The following is a 24,685-nucleotide window of genomic DNA, read 5'->3' as shown; positions in this document are numbered from 1 at the left end:
GAGGCAGCATGCAAGCGCGGCTGATGGTCCATTTAAATGGGGGAGCATACCGTAGGTCCTGTTCTTGTAGGGAACCCCCAGTGATTGAACCCCTGCCGGTCAGACACTTATCCCCATTCCCTGTGGATAGGGGATAAGTTGTCTTAATGGGACAACCCCTTTAAACTCCCACAGTGCTGTTAGAGTGAAAGGAGAGCACTTATGGAGGGGAAGTGCCAGATATAGTAGGAACTGCGCCACAATGTTCTGCTTTACGTTAAAAGCAGACAGTTTGAAGACATGCATGACTTAAATGCTATGGACACCTTCAGAGTAATTTTCTTATTATTGATGTAAATGTTTATTGGGCTAGTAAACATTTATTGCAGCAGGTTTTCATCAGACATTTTGCACAGCTTGCCTTCACAGTATATAGCAGCCTTTATGTCTCACATGATATTGCAGGTGCAGAAAGCCATTCTGTGATAAATGCATCAGAAGTGTTGTCTCTCCCCTGAATGAAGCTCTAAGCAGATTTATGCCCAAATTAAAGTTCAACTTTAATTTGGTTAAAACTGAAGTTAGAAGATCATTCAGCAGAAATGCACAACCACAAAGCCTATTGGTTTTCAACCTGAGGATTGTGTGACCCAGACATCCGTGCTATGTCTCGACTCTCACTAACCTAATTCTGTGATTTTAGCCCCTCAGGGAACTCTGATATAAAAAGTCAGTGTACTTGGCTAAGGAACAGTAAGAACCTGACAACACAAAAAAAAAAAAGATGGGCCAAAATTGTTATTTCACAGGGAATGTGGCACATCATACAACCAGAATACGTGAATGTGACTAGTACTACTACGATGAGCTCTTTACCTTGGCATCTCCATCGGGTAGAAAGAGATAAGCGCCACTTTTGTCCTTGGATGTGCGAGTTCCATAGATTAGAAATTCCATGCCGATTTTCTGTTCCTGCTCCTCTCCGGCTCGTTTAATGCCCTGCAATGAGCAATAAACAATTACAAGAATCCCGATATGAACGGGATCTAAAATGCAGAGTTCTGATCTGTGCATTGCAAACCATTCAAATATCAGATAACACAGTATCCACCGAAGTCTTCTATTTATATGAAAAGCTATAGATTTATATCGATTGTAGATAAGCAATTCATTTTTAAATAACCATCCTGTACATAGTCCTGTCTATACATGATCCATTGCATTAGCCTGAACAGACAACTGGGCTGCACAGAAGGATATAACACTATGCATTTATACCCTTGAATAAAGACAAAGATACAGATCAAGATAAGACAGAGTCCGTGACAAGTGTACAGACGCACCTAAAGAGACATTTTAGGCCACCCTCATATCACTCTGGCATTCCTACACCTGGGTCCTACTATCACCTTCTACATAGGGGGACAAATGCAACTGGCGTCACAACAAAAACTCTGACAACATCTTAAAGGGATCCCCTGGGCGCGCCTAGTCGGCCCGTTGCATGTTCCCGATGTCTTCTGCACTTTGTGGAATGCAACAAATAGGATTAAGAGATTGCAGTGAGTGCCATAGATGCTTCTATTTACATGGACATTTCTTGGATTTACCTACCACTGAGCACCTGAAGCTCTGCAGCCCATCAATTCACTGACTCTGGGTGACTCAGAGGTAGCGCCAACCTTAATGGTTTCTTCTTCTGATAGTGTATGTCTTCCTATCTATATAGTATTATGGAGACGTATATATATATATGTGTGTATATGTATATATTAAAGGGGCTTTCCAGACTCTTGATATTAATGGCCTATCCTCTGGACAGGTCATCGATATCCGATCAGTGTGGGTCTGACACAAGACACGACCACCTATAAACTGCAGCCTCTAGCACCACAACTACGACTCTCAACCGAGCTGTGCCTCTGCTCCATTCAAAGTGCAGTGGCTGTGCAGGGTTACTGTAGCTCAGCTCCCATTCCTGTGACGTTAACCACTTAAAGACCAGGTCACAAAGAGCGTTAATGACTGGCAGTATTTTTTTCAAATTTTGCTATTTTGCTGCACTAATATAGAAAATAAAGCTATTTTTGCCATTTTTTTTATTTTTAAACTATTCACACTAAATAATGTGATAAATTAATTCTTCAGGTTATCACGGTCCTTTGGATACCTAGGTTATAAGCTCCGTTTTTATTCAATGTGTGCACAATAAAATGTATTTTATACTAAATAATGGCTTTTTTTTGTTTTGCAGAGCTATATAGGGGACAATACACTTTAATCATACCTCCAGCAGAAAACACGCAATCAGTGGGTTAATAGCTGGGGTTGGAGCTTCCCCCAACAGGAGCCTGCTCTAAGAATCCGAGATTAACAGCTTGTTCTTAAAGAGGACCTTTCACTACTGTACAAACTAAAAACTAACAAGATCAGTGGGCAGAGCGGCGCCCAGGGGTCCCCCTGCACTTACTAGTATGCCTGGGCGCCGCTCCGTTCGTCCGGTATAGGCTCCAGTGTCTGCGCTCCCTCTGACTGATTTTTTGTAGGAGGCGTGTCCCTTGCTGCACTGCTGGCCAATCGCAGCGCACAGCTCATAGCCTGGCGCCCAGGCATACTAGTAAGTGCAGGGGGACCCCTGGGCGCCGCTCTGCCCACTGATCTAGTTAGTTTTTAGTTTGTACAGTAGTGAAAGGTCCTCTTTAAAGAGGTTGATTCATTTTTCCATCACATTATACACTGCTTGTATACAGGGGTTATGACCACCCTGCAATCCAACAGCAATGGTCGTGCTTGCATACTATAGGAAAAGGTGCTAGCCTAAGAGTGCAGTGCTTTTTCCTATAGTGTGCAGGAGCAGCCGCCACTTCTGGATTGCAGGGTGGTCATAACCTCTGGATATGAACAGTGTATAATGTGATGGAAAAATGAATCCAGACAGTAAAGGAAGCAAAATGGACAATCACAATACATTAGTAAGTGTCTTGTAATAACTTTCTCTACATGATACATGCCACTTGCTGAAGTTAGATAACTCCTTTAAAGTAGAAGAGCTCAGATTGCTGTTAACTAGCATCTATGGCACCAATGGCAAAAGATGTCACTGCAGACTGTGGACCCACACTGCCCGCCAAAAAAATAAATAAATATGTGGCCGGCTGTTCAGAGAATAAAGCAGGATTTATACCCCCAAACGGTCAAGATTTAAGGCTCTCTCTCACAGGACATATGTCCGTGTTTCCATAAGGCACCATAATACAGAGGTATTCTACCCTAGGGTCAATGCTTCTAGGGAAGAATCTACTGTATCTGTAATATGGCATCTGATGGAACATGATAGAAAGGGCTGACCATCAGAGGTGCGGTGCCCATTTACTCACCTTTATCAGACCTGTGACACCAGAAAACCACACTTGCATGTACTGATTCTCCACATAAAAATCATCTGTGCTCGTATCCAAGAGCTTGACCGGGAAGGTCTCCTGTTTCTTTATGTTCAGGTCCCTTCCGTGTAAATACACACGGACATTGGATTTAAGGGTAGTGTGTGCATCAAATGACATGTAAAGCTGGAAGATGCTCAGTCCAAGAGCTGGTAACCGGGCGGTGAAGGACACCTGTCACAGTGGAACAGACCAAACAGAACTATTAAGAAAATGAGAACAAGATCCTTCTGACCCAGACCTAGTGACATAATGGCCAAACTTCAACTGGTCAAACGTGTCTTTATACAACATATCCTACTTGTGGCAATCTATGGCATAATCCGAAAAACCACAGTTACGTTAAGCTTTTTTTTGCGACCATAATTGCTTTATATACTGCATTAAACTACGTTTATCTCTGGGCCCAACAGACTCTTAAAGGGAATATTGTCAGAAAATGATCTATTGTTAAATATTTTTTTGTTTGTTAAACATATTTTTAAAACATTTTGGTAGTATTTTTGGTTTTCCATCTCACTGGAGTCAGATAACAGAGGATCCGCCATTGACGGAAGGTGATTGACGTAGCTCACCTACTCCCCCTGCACAGGTCACAGAGCATGCCTAAAATACTCTCCCCTATAAATCAATGAGTCACCTCCAGACACCAGTTTCCTATGACCATGAGGTTGCTGTAAACCATATCTCTGGCTACCCCCCTTCTACAATAAAAAACAACTCTAATACCAGAAAACACATTATATACAGAATATGTTACAATATCTGATTTTCATTAGTAAAAAATCTCGGTGATCCATTCCCTTTAAGGTTAGTTTCACATCTGCAGCAGAGAACTCTGGCAGGTTGGATACCACCATCTTTCCGCTAGACCCCCTTTACTATAATGGGGCCCAGTAGAGATCTGGCCGCTGCCCATAAAATATGACAAGAATCAGCTGAACACACCGCAGACATGCACGCAGAATTTTTTGCACAAAGCATGTTTTGTTCGGCTGATTCTCGGCATTGACCTTTAAGTGTTCACAAGAGTTTAAGGAAAATGGTGATAAAATTTCTAAATGTCACTTTTTGGGCAGATTTGCCATTCCTGTAACACAGCAAGGTTTAACAGCCAAACTAAACTCAATATCTGTTACCCTGATTCTGAAGTTTACAGAAACACCCCATATGTGGTCAAAAACCCCTGTATGGGCGCACAGCAGGGCTCAGAACGAAAGGAGCGCCATATGGTTTTTGGAGAGCAGATTTTGCTGGACTGGATTTTAGGCACCATGTCACATTTGAAACCACCGATGCACCCCTACAGTAGAAACTCCTAAAAAGTGACCCCATTTTGGAAACTACATAAGGTGACAGTTTTAATGGCACTATTTTGTGATACATATGATGTTTGATCGATTTTATGCTTTTTGTGAGGCAGTTTTTATTTTTTGTTTTTTAGGGCGATTGGCTTATGTAGGGGCTCATTTTTTGCGGGATGAGGTAAAGATTTGATTGGTACTATTTTGGTCTATATTGGATTTTTTTTATCACTTGGCATTATGCTTTTTTTTTATGTAAGGTGACAAAAAATGGCTTTTATGGCACAGGTTTTATTTATCTTTTTTTTATTGGATTCACCTTATGGGGTAAGTCATGAGATATTTTTATAAAGCAGGTTGTTACGGACGCGGCAATACCCATTATGCCTATTTTTCTTATTTTATTTCGGTTTTACACAATAAAAGAATAAAAAATAAATAAATAAAAATCAGGTTGTGTCTCATTTCACAAAAGCCATATTTTTTTTATTTTGTAGGTGATTGGCTTACATAGGGAAAACCCTGTAAGTCTGTTAAATAGAAGATTTAAGCACTTAAGCAAGTGTTCATTTCTGCACAATTTTATGTCCATAAACTTTATAGTAAATTCATTAGGTCTTCATTGTGTGTATGGTTGATCACAGCATTATCCATACATGCTTAGATTAAAAATTCTATTTTCTGACTTTATTTATCTATGATGCATTAATGTGCAACTAATATTAGTGAGACAACTTTAACTGCATTGTCTACAGATAGAGTAATAGCCTCCCATACACACCTAGTAGCTGTCGGCTAAACAATATTTTGTCTGACTGCTACGTCTCCAGACTCCATCACACACAGACATGTTTGGCTCCGCTTAAAGTTTATGTGTATTTAAAGGGGAGGGGGGAGAAAGTGGCGGCCAGACACCTCGGAGACAGCTAATCTCCTGGAAGAACAAAATGTTGGAGCGAAAATATTCATTTCGCCCAATCCTTCTCTACTCCAACATCATCGGGGGAAAGTCGAGAGCCCTCTGCACACATAAGACTGTCGGTCAAACCCGCCATTCTCTGCAGGTATGGCTGACAATATACTAATGTGCATTGCATCGTCTTTCCCAGCCCTGCTTTTTCAGACTAAGTAGAAGCACAAGCCCAGCAGTCAGCAATAGTCTGTTTAACTGTATATAATATAAACGTTCTTCTGCTTCCACCTATTTTTATACTTTTTATTATTATCTATAAGGAGACAATGAAAGAATGAGCTGATACAGCGTATAATAGAAACACATAGCTTGAACTCCATTACCAAAAGTCTTCCTGACCTGGAAAATATCAGGGTTCATGTCGGTCAATGACTGCCATACTGGACTAAGTTGAACGGCCATTGGCTGCCCTTCTTCTGTGAGTACACGTACATGAGGTGTGTTCACCAGAACAGAGACCACGCACAAGCGATTCTGCTCTAATGGGTTAAAGATGACTAGATATCTATAACATAAAAGCGAAGATATAAGTCAATATGACTGAACAGTGGCACCAGTGTGCCGCGAATGTAAGATGCCAGGAAGGAGTTTAAATGTCTTATGATTCACAAGCATCTGAAATATCTGTCCTGACTAATGTATTATTTAATGGTGCTTAAATATCTGTCTACAATTGCTACAAATTATCCCAATACAATAAAAAAAACATTTTGCCAGATATATTATATATATTCCTGTAGTAAATACTGTATATGTTGGACTAGTTTATACAGGCTGTCTGCAGCACCATACCTTGGAGATGTACCTAATTTAATGATTGTCTTCTCTGGCAATGTTTCTTGGGTCAACCGGCTGTCATCCTGAAAGTGAAAATTGATTAAATGGTAAAACCATTTTTCTTAGAAAAAAAAATGTATACAAAAGTAAGGAACAATTTTTTACTTTGACTAAGTTAATCAGAAACTTTTAAAGTCAGAAGATTTGTACCTATGAAACTGGCTGACCGGTTACATTGGTAGCTCAAGACATCTGTGTTGGTCCCATGTTCATATGTGCGTGGCTGAGATGTTTTTTCTTATATATGCAAATGAGCCTCTAGGAGCAACAGGGGCATTGCCATTACACCTAGAGGCTCTGCTCTCTCTGAAACTGCCGCGCCCCTACACTTTGATTGACAGGGCCAGGTGTTATGACATTTTCCTGGCCCAGCTTTGTCAGCCTAGACCATCTGCGCCTGAAATACACCTAATTAAACTAGTCCCTTCATGGAAAGGTGACAATTTAACTGCAGAAGCAAGCACTGGGTGAATAGAAGAATTTAAAAGAAGTAGTTATAAAGCCAGCAGATAAGGGGGGCAACGTTGTGGTTTGGCCGGTGCAGATATACGAGAAAGAAGCCTTTAGACAATTGAATAATACATTTTGTTACAAGAGATTGGATAGGGATCCCACGGATCGATTAGATTTGATGTTACAAGAGAGTGCTGATTTAAATATAATCAGTCGAAAACTGATGGAAGGCTTGACAGTAGATTTCCTCAAAATACCCACATTGTACCTCCTTCCCTAGGTTCACAAGAACCCCACCAATCCTCCTGGATGTCCCATTGTCTCGGGGATTGGTGGGCTTTGTGTGAACATTGGGAAGTTTATGGATTTGTTTTTGAAAAAATTAGTGGAGACGCTCCCTTCTTTTGTCAAAGATACAACGGACATGTTGGGGAGTTTAAATGGGATTCATCTGGAAGAGGGGATGTATTAAGTTACTTGCAATGTCGAATCCTTGTATACGTCTATACGCCACGACCAGGGAGTAAGAGCATCAAGATTTTTTTCTGTCAATGACTGACAAAGATAATGCTTTAATGGAATTAATTTTAACATTATCGGAATTTACGTTAATGTTTGTCTAAAAATAATCTCTTTCTACAGCTCCAGGAAACTGCAATGGGGGCGTCTTGTGCGCCCTCATATGCTAATTTGTTCCTGGGGCTGTGGGAGAGAGAAATTGTTCAAAATACTTCTGGATATGATGCTGTGCTCCTCTGGTCTAGGTATATAGACAACGTGTTTTTTATTTGGCAAGGCCCTGTACTTCAGTTGGAGAACTTCTTGAGTGACCTCACTAAGAACGAATTCAACATCAAGTTAACTTGGAAATATAGCCCAATAGAGGTGGAATTTTTAGATATTATAATCAAAAGGAGATCTAATGGGATTATTTCAACTGATGTCTATAGGAAAATGATGGCTGTCAACAGTTTTTTACATGCGACCTCCTCCCACTATCCGATGGTTATTCAAATCAAACCCGGTTGGACAATTTTTGAGAATGTGACGGATCTGCTCCGAAGATGAAAACTTTGAACGACAATCTTCCCACTTAACAGGACGCTTCTTGGAAAGAGGCTATCAATTTAAAACAATAAAGGATTGATACGAGAGAGCATATAAGTCATCCCGCGACTGGTAAATTAAAGAAAGAAGTGAATCAAAGATTATGCGGTAAGATTTATTACTCCATTTAATAACGAATGGTGTACCATCCAGAATATCTTGAGGAAACACTGGGCGGTACTACAAACAGATAGAAATTTGGCCTCTTTCTTACCACCATATCCACAGATTACATGGAAATGATGGAAAAATCTGCATGATGTTTTGACAAATAGTCATTATGTAGCATACATACCAAAAGGGCTATTTGGAAGTAAGGGCCCAAAATGGGGGCCCTTTTTATGTGGAATGTGTGCGACCTGTAAATTTATGATCCGTTACACCACTTTTTGGGACTCTTCTGGGGAGAAGAAATAAAAAAAAATCGTACACAATATCACTTGTAATACTGAAGCAGTTATTTACATGATCACCTGCCCCTGCAATTTTATATATATTAGGATGACCACAAGGGCCCTAAAAGTGTGCATTTTGGAACATGTGAACAAAATTCAAGCTGCATTGGAGGTTGCTGGATACGATGTGAGGGGTTGCAATCTGTCCCTCGTCACTTTCGTATCACGCTTGCAACCCAAGAGTTTTGAAAGCAAGAGGAATAGATAGACCTGTGTCAAGGGGTGGGGATGTCAAACGGGCTCTGCTGTCATGTCTATAAATATTGGGACATCAACACAATTCTAACATTTTTGGCTCTATACACCACCACAATGGATTTGAAATGAAACAAACAGGATGTGCTTTAACTGCAGACTGTCAGCTTTAATTTGAGGGTACATCCAAATCAGGTGAACGGTGTAGGAATTACAACAGTTTGCATATGTGCCTCCCACTTGTTAAGGGACCAAAAGTAATGGGACAATTGGCTTATCAGCTGTTCCATGGCCAGGTGTGTGTTATTCCATCTTTATCCCAATTACAATGAGCAGATAAACGGTCCAGAGTTCAAGTGTGCTATTTCCATTTGGAATCTGTTGCTCTCAACTCTCAAGATGAGATCCAAAGAGCTGTCACTATCAGTGAAGCAAGCTATCATTAGACTCAAACTAAACAAACCCATCAGAGAGATAGCAAAAACATTAGGCGTGTCCAAAACAACTGTTTGGAACATTCTTTTAAAAAAAAGGAACGCACCGGTGAGCTCAGCAACACCAAAAGACCCGGAAGACCACGGAAAACAACTGTGGTGGATGACCGAAGAATTCTTTCTCTGGTGAAGAAAACACCCTTCACAACACATGGTCAGATCAAGAACACTCGCCAGGAGGTAGGTGTATGTGTGTCAAAGTCAACAATCAAGAGAAGACTTCACCAGAGTGAATACAGAGGGTTCACCACAAGATGTAAACCATTTGTGAGCCTCAAAAACAGGAAGGTCAGATTAGAGTTCGCCAAACAACATCTAAAAAAGTCTTCACAGTTTTCAAACAACATCCTAGGGACAGATGTGACCAAGATCAACTTGTACCAGAGTAATGGGAAGAAAAGAGTATGGAGAAGAAAAGGAACTGCTCATGATCCTAAGCATACCACCTCATCAGTGAAGCATGCTGGTGGTAGTGTCATGGCGTGGGCATGTATGGCTGCCAATGGAACTGGTTCTCTTGTATTTATTGATGATGTGACTGCTGACAAAAGCAGCAGGATGAATTCTGAAGTGTTTCGGCAATATTATCTGCTCATATTCAGCCAAATGCTTCAGAACTCATTGGGTGGCGCTTCACAGTGCAGATGGACAATGACCCATACTGCAAAAGCAAACAAAGAGTTTAAGGGAAAGAAGTGGAATGTTATGCAATGGCCAAGTCAATCACCTGATCTGAATCCGATTGCGTATGCATTTCACTTGCTGAAGACAAAACTGAAGGGAAAATGCCCCAAGAACAAGCAGGAACTGAAGACAGTTGCAGTAGAGGCCTGGCAGAGCATCACCAGGGATGAAACCCAGCGTCTGGTGATGTCTATGCGTTCCAGACTTCAGGCTGTAATTGACTGCAAAGGATTTGCAACCAAGTATTAAAAAGTGAAAGTTTGATTTATGATTATTATGTCCCATTACTTTTGGTTCCTTAACAAGTGGGAGGCACATATGCAAACTGTTGTCATTCCTACACCGTTCACCTGATTTGGATGTAAATACCCTCAAATTAAAGCTGGCATTCTGCAGTTAAAGCACATCTTGTTTGTTTCATTTCAAATCCATTGTGGTGGTGTATAGAGCCAAAAATGTTAGAATTGTGTCGATGTCCCAATATTTATGGACCTGACTGTATGTAAGGAAACTAAGTGGACTGTATTGTAGGACACAATGTCCCCAATGGGGCTTAATGAATCTAATAGCTTCAAATCATTTTTGTAAATATGCATGAATTTAAATTTTGGGGTTTATAATAGTTTTTTAACTGTTGGTTTTATCTATTCATTTTGTTTTTGTTATCTAGAGAGGGTGGAGAACGTGTAGTCAAACAGCAATGGAATAGAATCGAAGAATAAAACCAGAAGCAAGAAAACGAGGCATGACATGCGGACAACATATCGGCAAATAATTATGATCTATTTAACTTCTTATTTTTTTTCTGTGTCACTAATTAATATACTTGTACTGCATATGTTGCCCTTTGGTATTTAATAGGGTTATTCACTTTTTTTTATTTTTATGGGCGATGCACTTCATCCACCGGGGCCCTGTTTTTTTCCCCCCGAGACTCCTGTGTGTCGACTGCATCGGTTCCATCTTACATATATTTTAGTACGTTCTTTTTGTTATTATTTCTATAAATTACACGGCTATTTTTATCTGAAATGTTTTTTCACGTTATTATTTATGGGATGTATACATTATGTATATGTCAGCACTATGAATTGTCTAGCACTATGTACATAATTGAGTACTTATGAATTTTTTTATTTTATTTAATTATTATACAATGATGTGTGACACTTTTAATATATAATGTGGCTCATCATAGTTTATTTATTCTCTCTATAAATTACTTATGATCCGGTATTAGGGTTTTAATTATGGTATTTTGTATAATAATTGAGTATATATCAATAATATATGTTGTATAGATTAGGTATATAATCATGATTGGTATAGTGATATGATGTATCGATTATTTAGTAAGATATATGATTGTCTATTTTATTATATATTAATCATGATCATGGCATTAGGGTTTTATTTAAAGGGGTTGTCCCACTTTGCTTTTTCAATCTTACCAGCAGTAAATGTCCTGATAACTTCCTGGTTTGGCTCCGGCAGTTGAGTGAAGGCCGGCCACCCTCCTCATGACTCACCCTGAGAGCTCAGTCCTTGCGTGCTCGTTCATGTGGATGAGTCATCCTTCTGGAGCCGACAATGTATGTGAGGCCCCCCCCCCAGTATAATAAACATTGAGTGCGGCCCCCCCCCCCAGTATAATAAACATTGAGTGAGGCCCCCCCAGTATAATAAACATTGAGTGAGCCCCCCCCCAGTATAATAAACATTGAGTGCGGCCCCCCCCTCAGTATAATAAACATTGAGTGCGGCCCCCCCCGTACAATATACATTGAGTGCGCCCCCCCCCCAGTATAATAAACATTGAGTGCGCCCCCCCCCCAGTATAATAAACATTGAGTGCGCCCCCCCCAGTATAATAAACATTGAGTGCGGCCCCCCCCAGCATAATAAACATTGGTGGCGCAGTGGGAAGTGCGCTCCCTCCTGCTGCCGGAAAACAGTAATACACTGCTATGATCTATAAGAGAGTATCACTGTATTCCGGCGGCAGGAGGGAGGGCACGGCGTCCTCGGTTGCTATGACGCCGTGCGCTCCCTCCTGCTACAAGCAAACTAATACATTGATATGATCGGGCGCCCGCGCATGCGCAGAACTATGCGACGTGCGCGCTCACAGTGTGAGTGAGAGGCCGGTTGTAGGATCGCAATAGTTACCAGTGCGCAGGTGCGGCAAGGATGCGGCCGGCGAGATGCGGCCATATCCATGGGATACCAGCACAAACAAAGGGGAGTGAAAGGAGCGTTTTTAGGCTGAATACTATGTTTTTTTTAATGACATGTATTAGAAGAAATGTTCAGTGGGGGGCAATGATTTAATGTAACCCTATTTAATGAAGTGGGACAACCCCTTTAAGGTATTTTGCACATGAAATAATAATTATGTATGAAATACTACTGTAAATTATGCAGATTAGGTAAACAATCATGATCGGTAGTATCTCCCTTTGTTAGTATTGTTATATCACCGTCCTCATTAGGGATTATTGTGTTCCCTTTAAGATGGGAATCACGTGATCCGACGCATGCGCTGTTCTGCTCCATTGGGACGTGCTCCGTTTATGTCACCGCGCAGGTTCGCATGCGCAGTTGGTTGCGGGGAGGCGCTGAACGATGGATCAGGACCTCATGGCGGATTTGCGCCACTTACAGTGTTTGCTCAGGTGATTTGACTTTGTGTGAAAACGCGTGTCACTACAAAGGTGGTATTATGTCTCAGGGTATGTTAACAGTAAGATAAGAATTGAGCTGTGCATAATGAGTTTTTATATGGTTAGAGATCAGAGATCAGGAATACAGTAAAAACAGAGCCTGGTACTACAGACTATCAAGGCTGTACAGAGAAAGGGGCTCCGATTTTTAATAAAGACCAACTGGAATATTTTTTTTTTTAATTTAGCTCAAAATTAGAACAATGTAATGATAAAAAAATTGCCTCCAAAAAGGTGTCCATAGCCCTTAAATACCCCACTTCATGTACAGTGGCAGTCAGGAAAGGGTTAAGGAACTGTTTGGGATGCAATTTCCTAAACTACAGATGTGTCCTTATTTAAAGAGTATCTGTCACCACAAAATGCAATGCAATCTGCAGGCAACATGTTATAGAGCAGAAGGAGCAGAGCAGATTGATATACAGTTTTATGGGAAAATATTCAGTAAAACTTATAATTTATACATTAAAATCTCTGCTGTTTTAATACTTAAGACCATCCCTGTGTACATCAATAAGATATTTCTGTATACAAACTTACACAGAGAATGCTTTCAATCCCAGATAACACCTCCCCTGTGTACAACTATCAGTAATGGATATACACTTACACAGAGAATGCTATCAATCACTGATAACACCTTCCCCGTGTACAACTATCCGTGACTGACAGCTATCTACTGTATGTATACACACTTACACAGAGAATGCTATCAATCACTGATAACACCTTCCCCGTGTACAACTATCAGTGACTGACAGCTATCTATGTATATACACTTACACAGAGAATGCTATCAATCACTGATAACACCTCCCCGTGTACAACTATCAGTGACTGACAGCTATCTATGTATATACACTTACACAGAGAATGCTATCAATCACTGATAACACCTCCCCTGTGTACATCTATCAGTGACTGACAGCTATCTATGTATACACACTTACACAGCGAATGCTATGACTGATAACACCTTCCCTGTGTACAGTTATCAGTGACTGACATCTATCCATGTATATACACTTACACAGATAATGCTATTAATCACTGATAACACCTCCTCTGTATATGGCTATCAGTGACTGACAGCTATGTATACACACTTACACAGAGAATGCTATTAATCACTGATAACACCTCCCCTGTATATGGCTATCAGTGACTGACAGCTATCTATGTATACACACTTACACAGAGAATGCTATTAATCACTGATAACATCTCCCCGTGTACAGCAATCAGTGACTGACAGGTATTTCTGTGTACACACTTACCCGTGTACAGCTGAAGTCAGAAATAGCAGAGATTTAAATGTATAAAGTTTTATTGAATCTTTTACCATAAAACTATATATCAATCTGCTCAGCTCAGTCTCCTCTATTTCATGCTGCCTGCGGATTGCCCTGCATTTTGTGGTGACAGGTGATCTTTAAGACTTTACACGGGCCAAATATCAGGACCAAACATTTGTATGAATGCTCTCTCCTGATAACTGTGTAAAGAAGCGCAGATCACCCAATGACATGCTTGCTATTCAGGTGAAAGCATTGCTGATGCTGCCACTAAAATCTTTGTCATCCTGTGTATGCAGGGATCTACTGCCTAGAAACAGTTATTGACTTGATGTGGCTAGACGTGATGATGTTTTCACTGCCAGGTCCTGTCAATTAAAGTGCAGAGGGCACAGCAGAGTCTCTAGGTGTAACGGCAACACCCCCATTGCTCCTAGAGGCTCATTTGCATATATTAAAACTGGTCAGCACTGCGGGCACATTTGAACATGAGACCAACACAGATGCCTTCAGATGGCAGAAGCAAATGCAACAGGTCAGCCAGTTTCAAATGTGCTGACAGATGTGCTTTAAAGATGCACATATTTATCACATATCCTATGACATTTGATTAATTTGGTGCAAAATTAAGGAAACGCAGATTCCTGCAAAACTGCCCTCATGATAAATCACCCCGATACTGTGCAGTATACATTTTTTTACTAAGAGTCAGTGCATAAGGGCTGTATTACACCAACATATTATCTGACAGATTTTCTGACCAATTATTGGTTAGATGGTCCTTTACACAGACAGATCTTTTGTTACACACACCAGCTATTGGTTTGATTGGACAGAAATTGGTCAGATAATCTTTTGGTGTAAATGCACCATTATACAGATGTTGCAATCATTATCTTGACTCCAGACACTCCAGGATGGTCACTTATTATTATATTTATTTATTTTATGCACTTATATAGCGCTACTACATTCCGCAGCGTTTAACAGACACATTAGCATTCGTCCCCAATGGGGTTCACAATCTAAGTTCCCTATCAGTATGTCTTTGGAGCCACTTTAACGCTATTTGTTGAATTACTGTGATGAGATTTTGTTGCCTTAATGTGTTGAGCCTGTCAAGATAACGTTGGCTACATCTGTAAATATGGAAAGTGAATCACAGTCTATGTCATCTGTACATTTCCCTTCTTGGATATTCGCTTCTTGCCATACCCATTCTATTCTGCTTTGTTCCTATGAAAACTATAAACTGCGTAAAACATTGCATAGAAATCCTCAGTCTAGTTATCACAAAATAAATCAAGTCTTCCATTTGTGGCTCAGCCCCAACACGAGGATTTGAGCAACATTTTATTATTCGTCATCTGACTTGAAGCTACAACGGGACTTATTAATTCACTCTGCTGAAAGATGACCTATTAAGACACAGCCGTAGAGCCGCCTCGTTATGTCCACAATACAATTACCGTGCTGAAGAACGGCACAGAGTGATCGTAGTGATACTTCTCCTTGTCTGCTACAACCAGGTAGTGAGCTGCATTAATTAGGATGCGTTTCAGATTCATCAGCGAATGGAGCAACCTGAGAGAGAAAGAAGGACATGCAGAGACCTGACATGCAGAAAGACTTCGCCAATTACAGATCGGGGTGGGAACAAAGCAACAAGTGGATAAACCACCGTTTGTAAAGAAGTATAGGAAAGAAAGAGGGATTATTAAAGCAAGATAAAAGGCTCTACTTGGATGTGCGGTGTTATATTTCTGTTAGGCTGGGGCTACATGCAACTTTAACTGCAACACACGTCATACGATCAATAATCATGGTGTAGTGCCGTAGCGTCAAAACCAGCGAAAGTGAACGGGGAAACATTTGGGCTTGCAAGTTGTTGTGTCCCGCCAGTCACAAGAAATCCAAACCTGCTAGATTTCATGCAATTGTCAAACCACAGCCACCGCAACTTACGAGTCAGAACTTGACCCCATTCACATTCAGTATCAATGTACAGTACAATAGCAACACGATACTGTGATCTCTGGCCATGAGACAGCCAAAATCTCCATGTAGTCCAAGCCTTAAGGACAAAGAAGACCTTGTCTGTCCATCAACGTGCAACATTGGGGGGAGATTTACTAATCAAAATGAGCAAGAAGTCTGATGTAGCCCAAAAATTCCTATACATGCATGGCACCACATGAAGGGGTCATTTTACTCCAGTCTTCCATCTCTTGCGCTGCCAGTAAAGGTGACTCATTTATGACGAGCACACAGGACTCTTCATAAATTAGGCGCACCTCTGGCAGTGCATGCACCAGAATGAAATCTACGGAAGCATCGGGCTGTCGTAGACTTCAGTCTTCATTTACACCTGAAAACAGGCACCAAATCCCTGCCAATATTTGGTCGCAAAATTCTGGTGCAAAGTATGCCAACTAATGGGTGAAATACACCTAGACTAGACAGTCTGAAGGTGCTCCAGATTTGTCATCCAGCCTTAGCCTCTGTGATATTTTTAGACTGTCGAGTTTAAGCTTAAACTGTCTAATTTTAGACAAGATTAATACACCTGCCCCATTATGTTTATGCTTAAAGTACTTCACTGATGCACACATTTTTTGAAAATGGCTATTCAGCTATATGCCAATGGTGATCCCCTCCACCACAACTGGTCCCAACTACTTATCCTATAGTGATCCTTATGTGATACAGTAATCCATAAAAACAAAACACTTCACATGCCTAAAACTATATGGCCTCAATTTTAACGGTTCTGTGATTTTAACAAAGTACCAGAATCTTCCTTGGATTTCTCTACCCTCTACACTTTATGTCAACCAAGCGGCAGTGAATCATATAATATTTTAGAATTAGTTATAAGCACATCTTCAACCACTTGAAACTCTGTGAACATGCTCTTGCCAGGACTTAATGGGGTTTATATAGAAGTGAAGTATTGGTACTCTAGGGGTTGTCCTGGGGCCTGAGTTCCCCTGTTTGAATGGAGAGGCAAATACAGATACATCTCCATGGCTATATTCAACTCTATTGGAGAGCCAGAGATACAAGCACTCAGCTATCTCCGGCAGCCACATAGAGTTGAATGGAGCAGCAGAGAACATGTGTTTCAGTTGCTCCATTTAAACAGGGGAACAGAGGCGCCTGTTCTGGTGATCAGTGGGGGGCCCGCTGATCAGAATCTTATGCCTTATCCTTTGGATAGGGAATAACTTCTTGTAATGGAATAACCCCTTTATTTGCATTGTAATCCTTCTTTTTGTATTGTATGCACGGGATATATTGTGTTTCTGTGAAGGTTCTCATTTATCCAGGTCATGGCATATATCTGTAAAGAATAGATCAAGGCAACTGGACGTACTGTAGATTTCTTGAAAACGTTTCACTCGTTCTTCCAACGAGCTCAATTCTCTCAATTCTGAGTGACTGTACAAGAAGTCTCTGGGAATAAATATGTAACCGAATCAACATCTGGTAATTATACCCAGCATGGGGTCAAAGGTGTTGATTCCATTATCCTAATTGGAGTCAGTAGGTGATAATGACCTCCCAGGAAAAGGTGTCAAGACAGCATACCTAGTCCAGTGCAATGAGGAATGCTCAGAACTGTATATCGGCGAAACAAAACAACAACTACATCAGCGTATGGCTCAGCATAGAAGAGCCAAAACCTCTGGTCAAGATTCAGCCGTGTACCTACATCTAAAAGGAACAGGTCACACCTTTGAAGACAGTTAAGTACGTGTTTTGGATAAGGAGGCCGATTGGTACAAAAGAGGTGTGAAGGAGGCCATCTACGTAAAAATGGAGAAGCCAAGCTTGAATAGAGGCGGGGGGGGGGGGGGGGGGGGTAGACATCTATTGTCTGCCACATACAATGCTGTCTTGACACCTTTTCTCCTGGGAGGTCATTATCACCTACTGACTCCAATTAGGATAATAGAATCAACACCTCTGACCCCATGCTGGGTATAATTACCAGATGTTGATTCAGTTACATATTTATTCCCAGAGACTTCTTGTACAGTCCCTCAGAATTGAGAAAGCTCGTTGGGAGAACGAGTGAAACGTTTTCAAGAAATCTACAGTAAGTCCAGTTGCCCTGCTATATTGTGTTATTTGTGATTTAACCTACAAGAAATACATGCTGGTGGAAAATGAATAGCTACAAGTCAGTTTTAAGCTGAATGATCATCTGCTGGACCTTTAGGGCCATGTTTTATTACAGGCCCATTCTGGGCTCACTGGATGATCCTCTGGTGTTCTGGTGGACAGTCCAATATAAGTTGCCTACAGCCAGCAATTAACTCTTGGCTTTAAATTTCTGTTCCTCAGCTTTGGACAATACCTTTCCATTTTCCTTATGCTAAGTCCTAATAAAAACAGAAATATACTGAAACAGGATTTAGTGTCGAGAATTCTCTCAAATGAATCAGCCATTTTGGTGGCTCCTTACCGTACACCATAGTCAATGACCACAGCTTCCTTTGCTGTGCCCGTGATGGCATCATGATGCTGGAACAGGCCAAGGTTGCGCCTGGCATCGGTTAATAAAGCATAATCAGAGAGTGGATATTTACTTTCCAGGCCAGCTCTTCTAGCATGATTTATGGCCAGACTGTACAGGATTTCTGCCCCTCTGAAAAAGTACACAACATAATACAATTGTGACATCTTCAAATAATGAGTGATAGGTCTGTTCTTTGGTTGAATGATGAACCAGAAGGTCTAGGCACCATGGCTGGTCTACAAATGTAGTGCACAAAGCTATTTTTGTGTGTCTGTGCATTCATTACAAACAAACTTATACTAACCTGAAAGGACCAAAATTGCCAATGTAAATAGTTTCATACTAGCACTAAAATGTTCTGTCAGGCTGCCCCTTTGCCGGAAGAGTTCTTCATATCCAGCATAGCTGGAAAGAGTCGGAGCACTGCCAGGCCACTCTGACTATAATGGAACCCGGTTGAGATCTGGCCTGTTTCCAGTATTAGTGTAGGGATTCAGCCGGACAAATACCGCTGTAAGCAGTATTTTTTTTGTCCGGCCGAATCCGCCACTAACTCTCGAAACAGACGGACCCTTGCTGAGTCCCATTATAGTCAATGGGCTCCAGAGGAGAAAGGTAGTATCTGGCTATGCCGTATACAATGAATTCCGGAAGGCTGTTCCTCTGTATGGGGATGAGAGATGGCTACTACAATTGTTCGTCCCTATACAGAATCATTGTTTCTGAGCAGTAAATCACAAAGCAAGATCTCTTGCCCAAAAATGTTGATTTAATTTTCTGCATAGCAAATTGTTTTACCAATGAACAAGCCTTTTGCTCGTCCATCGGGTCATCTGTGGCACCTTTACATGTGCCGATTATCGGGAATGAGAATTCCTACTAATGTTCGTTCCTTATAATCGGTCCAACAATTGTACAGTGTATATCTGCCAACATTTATCATGGGATAACTCCCTGTCTAGATGTCTTCCTGTCAAACTTGTAGTACATCTGGACCTATGCCCCTAACATATAATCAACTCTCACTCTAGTGCTTTTGCACTAGTATATGTAATATCATATTGGAAAATGTCCAAATAACTGCAAGAAAAACACAATATCAGAGATTTATTAAATACTTTTTTCTACATTTTGGAGGAAATCACAACAAAAGCGGTTTTCTGAGATATTATTTATGGCAATCAGCTGTTTGAGAAGGCAACAGTGATTGCAGTAGCTCTGCAGCCTTCTCCCAGATCACCATCCACAATGCCCCTCTATGGGGCTGAGCTGCTCCTAGGCCAAGTGACCAACGAACATGAAATCACATGGCCTAGGGAAAGCTCTGAGAGGGCTGTGGCGCTATTGTGAGCTGTGGCGAAAACAACCTCGCCACGGTGTTTTGGAGGGGGCTGTTTGCCAGCCTCCTGCCCTGGGATTATGGTCCCTTAAGTTATTGGGTCTTAAGGCACTTGGGACGGAGCCCTCTGTCCCTGGATTGCATCCTTTGCCTTACTTGCTTGGATGAAGCACATGGTGAGAACAATAGATAGCGGCCATTTTAGCTCACAGAGCACTGCTTAACCCTCAACACGGAGCCTTGTCTCGTTATTGGGGGGATTCCCTGTATGCTGTTGGAGACTGATTGCCAGGAGTGTAAGCTGACTAATACGCTTTTCCTGTTCGTCTGCTGACAGCTATTTGCGAGGTTCCAGTTTGGAGTGCTATTTTGTATCCAGTTCGGGAGGTTGGTGTTCTGCAGTAGCTGTGCCTGTCTCTCAGAAAGGGGCATATCGCCTAAACGGATTTTAACCCCTTGTCTGCTGAAACGGGTCCGTTACATGAGCTACCAGTGCCTTCTCAATCATATGATTGGCAGGGGTCCCTGGTATTGGACCCCAGTGATAAAATACTGATTACTTGTCCAGTGGATAGATCATCAATAAAAATATCTCAGAAAACCCCTTTTTTGACATCTAATATGTATATGAAGTACATCAGCTATGAGGCGCCATAAAGAAAAGTGCGTCTTACAAGTTGCTCTAAATTTATCATCCCATATGCCCCACTTTGGTACAACTAGCTTAAAGAGGACCTGTCACCCCTCCCGACATGTCAGTTTTAGTAACTACTTGCATTTTACATGTAATACGAATTCTGGAGAATCTATTCATATGACTCTATGTTGAGCCATTCCTTTATTATTCCTGCTAGAAGTTTAGAAACAAATTGGCAACAGTCTGCAGTGAAGGTACTGCTGGGTGTTACCAGTAGCGGGTGTGTCTGACTCTGTACAATCGGTGCTGCTGGTGTCAGACTGTGCAGGGAGACACCCCTAGTAACACCCATCTGTACCTTTATTACAAGCTGCTAGCAATTCATACATAACTTCTAGTAGAAATAATAAATGAATGGCACAACATAAGAATAGATGCTCCAGAACTGTTATTACATGGGGAATGCAAGTAGTTACTAAAACAGATATGTCAGAAGCGGTGAAAGGTCCTCTTTAATATTTGGCATCACCTAGAAAGACACTATTGATAAATTTCCCCATTGTTTGTGCCTTGCCATATCTATATTAAGAACTAGTCCCTATGGGTAGGACCCCTGTGATCCAGGGCACCATAGCAGTTTTGCTACTGCTACCCTGATCTCTCTGGGAAAGATGAGCTGACATTATAGCTATATGAATTAGAGAAAGGGGTCTGCATTTTTGTTCTTTACAAAAACTGTGGCACTTTTTTCCACAATCCGTGTCTGGTATTGCAGCTCAGCCCCATTTACCTGTCCATATTAATTGTTGACACTCCACTGTACCTACCGTATGTGTGACTCCAGCACCCTGTCCATGCTTTTGTAAAAAGGTCTTGATGTATAGTATCCAGTCCAATAGTGATCCTCGCGGTCAGCATAGGAGAAGAAGTCTCCAGTGAGCACGGGAAAGTCAGGAGGCTTCATCCCTGGAGTTACTCCCATGCTCTTATATAGAGTGTCAAAATAATCTGACAAAGTTCCAAACTGAGCCTGTAGGGGGAGTCCTAGTAATTATTACCGAAATACATGACCAACATACCTAACTTAATCAGATAGGCTAGGAAGTGAAGCCACATGTAGATATGAACATAACAGCTACATAACAGAATATCTCACAGCCTTAGGCCTCTTGCACACGACAGTATGTATTTTGTGGTCCACAAAAAAAACGATCCGCAAAAAAATACGGATCAGGTCCATGTGCATTCCGTATTTTGCGGAACGGAAAAGCTGGCCCTCCGATACCTGATAAACGATCTAAACGCTCTTTCATCAGGTAATCCAATCGCCTGTGTGAAGGCAAGAATGATCGTTTACAGGCAGCAGATTGTGCAGCACAAAGTGAAAGTAAGATTCACACAGCTAGAAAAACTGTTAACCTTTTGTGACAGAATGGCTCAATATTTTTAATAAAGACTAACAGAAATTTTTTTTTTTAGCCCAAAATAAGTAAAATTAGAAAACAATTTGCCTCCAAAGGTGTACATAGCATGGTGCATTATCTGGCAGTCCTTTTGTAAAAAAAAAAAAAATTCTATCTATGCCAGCTATGATCAACTCTATTAAACCAGGGATAATGCCCGATAGGCCTCATCATGCTGAGTAAAATGATACCTTGCTGTTCTCTGTAGGTTGCACTGCAACAGATATATATTGCAAATGAACTTGGAAACCAGCAGATCCATTGTGCACGCGCCGAGTCAGCTTAGTGACTTGACACGAGCGTAGTGGAGCAGATGAGCTTGGGAAGCAGCATCTGCTCCACTGCACAAGAGCCAAGTCACTTAACCCTACCAGGCTGACAGATGCTCTTCAAATATGGCATGTGTATAACTTGCAGCATTTTTACATCACAAAAGTGGACTAAAACTTCTGTACCTATGGGGCACATTTATTAAGACCGGCATTTTAGACCTATAGCTGATGGTGGATCCGCCGAAGTTATGAAGAGGGGCAGGCCTTTCCATAACTTTGGCGCATCCAGCACCAGTTCTAAATTTAAGACAGCTTCTGGGATGTCTTACATTTAGACCATTTTCTACACCTAAAACAGGCGCAGAAAATAATGAATGACGCCTGCCAGCCTGTCCCTTTTCTTGCTCAAGCCACGCCCACAATGTTAGACCTGGCATGGGCGGGAAAAAGTCGTAGATAGTGGCGCAACAAAACGTTGCACTGCCATCTGCGCCTGAAGTCTGCCTAGTTTAGGTGTATTTCAGATTAATTAATGAACCCTATGTATTTATGCATTCTTACCTTTACGTGGAGTTCTGGGTGGGAGTTCATGTAGTCAAAGAGCTTCTGGTAGTTTAAAAACTGGGCGTCCCACTCTTGCATTTTATCATAGCGGAAGTCATCACCTAAGGGCACTAGGACCACCTTACTGCGGTACAGTTTAGATTTCTTCCTATACTGATCCAGAAGAAGGTTTGCCCTGTAGCGATAAGAGGGTTTATGAATTAGGAGGCCGATGAGACTACCATAATCATAACTGAGACTCATGTATCAGTACTGGTACATAGGGGACAATGGCAGTGTTGCTCACAGAAACAAAGCACAGTATTTATTTATTTTTTAAACTCATTTTATTCAAGGATAGCAAAGCAAGTATGGCCTACACATGACATCACAAAGACCCACGCAGGGGCTTACCAGGAATGCATAGACAGAGTAACACAAATGCTGTAGTTCCACAAGTCTGGGGGTACATATATGAGATACATACGGCAATAACACATATACAACAGAAGTGAGGGAACCCCAGTGCACTCCCTTAGAAACAGCTTGCGTCAGAGGACGCGATAGAAATCAGGGAAAGATCCTTACGGATCAAGCAGACCCCAACCGACCTCTATGGGCGTGATGCGTGCAAAGTAAGCGATGAAGAGCACCACTCAGACCAGACCCTATCAAACTTCTGCGGGCATCCCCTGTGTTTATAGACCACCTTTTCCATGGAGATCGCACTATTTACCAGTGACAGCCATTGACCCCTCGAAGGAAGAGACTCCCCCATCCAGCGCAGCGCAATCGCTTTTCTAGCCAAAAACAGAGTCCTTTCCAGGAAGATCCTGTGGTAATGCGACCAGGATTCCTCGTCTACTATACCCAGAATGCACATCTTGGGGCACAGCTGCAGCGTCGGGGGGACCAAGGTCTTGAGAACCTCCAAAATCGACACCCAGAACTGATGTATGCCCGGACAATTCCATATCAGCACAGTATTTATTTGATTTCAGTAAAGAACCTTGGCCTGGAAAATGATACTAACAGCTTCACTATACCCCTTCATGATTTCATCCTTTTATTGTGTTTAAAAGGACATGAAAAAGATGAACGATTTGTTGTATGTACCAGATGTTAGCAAGAAATCAGTTTCAGTACCTTGCAGAAGGGTTTGGAAAATGACCAAGTAAATCTAGTTTCACACTAACGGCAAGGAACTCCGGCAGGCTGTTCCGGCGGGTGAACAGCCTGTCTGATCCGTGCTGCTGCTAGTTCACGCGTGCCCCCGGACTACCGCTCCAGCTCTGTTGACCATAATGGGGGTGGGCTGGAGTTCCGGCGGCAACATGGCAAATATGCAGAGAGGCGGCCGGAATAAAACTACGACATGTAGTCCAGGGCACGCGTGCACTAGCGGGAGCACAGATCCGACAGGCTGTTCACCCACCGGAACAGCCTGCCGGAGTTCCTTGCCGCTAGTGCGAAAGTACCCTAAGGGCTGTTTCACACGAGCGGATGCCGTGCCTGTCATCCACTGCGTAAAGACAGCCAAGCCGCGCTCTGAACAGCAGAGACACGGAGCATTAACATGATTGATAATGCTCCGTGCCTCTTTGTGATCTTTTTACTACAAAATCACGGCAAGATAAAGTTGTCACTGTGGTTTTGTAATAAAAAGATCACAGAGAGGCAAAGAGCATTATCAATCATGTTAATGCTCTGTGTCTCTGCTGTCCAGTATGGGGCTTGGCTGTCATTCACGCAGCGGATGACACGCACGGCATCCGCTTGTGTGAAACAGCCCTTAGGGTACTTTCGCACTAGCGGCAAGGAACTCTGGCAGGCTGTTCCGGTGGGTGAACAGCCTGTCGGATTTGTGCTCCCGCTAGTGCACGCGTGCCCCCGGACTACATGCCGTAGTTTTATTCCGGCCGCCTCTCTGCATATTTGCCGTGCTGCTGCCGGAACTCCAGCCCACC

General features: G+C 41.8%; 1 protein-coding gene across 3 annotated transcripts in view; it reads right to left on the bottom strand.

The window, feature by feature from the left end:
• Nucleotides 1-24,685, bottom strand: part of MAN2A2 (mannosidase alpha class 2A member 2) — a 151,378-nt gene that overhangs the window by 14,663 nt on the left and 112,030 nt on the right. For all 3 annotated transcript variants that reach the window (XM_044279496.1, XM_044279495.1, XM_044279497.1), the window contains 8 exons: nucleotides 22,737-22,914; nucleotides 21,268-21,470; nucleotides 18,411-18,593; nucleotides 15,409-15,523; nucleotides 6,489-6,556; nucleotides 6,036-6,201; nucleotides 3,357-3,593; nucleotides 856-978 (listed from right to left, as the gene is read on the bottom strand). In XM_044279496.1, the coding sequence (XP_044135431.1) occupies nucleotides 856-978; nucleotides 3,357-3,593; nucleotides 6,036-6,201; nucleotides 6,489-6,556; nucleotides 15,409-15,523; nucleotides 18,411-18,593; nucleotides 21,268-21,470; nucleotides 22,737-22,914 (1,273 nt within the window). The remainder of the gene's footprint in view (nucleotides 1-855; nucleotides 979-3,356; nucleotides 3,594-6,035; nucleotides 6,202-6,488; nucleotides 6,557-15,408; nucleotides 15,524-18,410; nucleotides 18,594-21,267; nucleotides 21,471-22,736; nucleotides 22,915-24,685) is intronic.

This window comes from Bufo gargarizans, chromosome 2 (assembly GCF_014858855.1).
Source record: "Bufo gargarizans isolate SCDJY-AF-19 chromosome 2, ASM1485885v1, whole genome shotgun sequence".
Lineage (NCBI taxonomy): Eukaryota > Metazoa > Chordata > Amphibia > Anura > Bufonidae > Bufo > Bufo gargarizans.
This window is presented reverse-complemented; position numbering and strand designations above follow the sequence as displayed.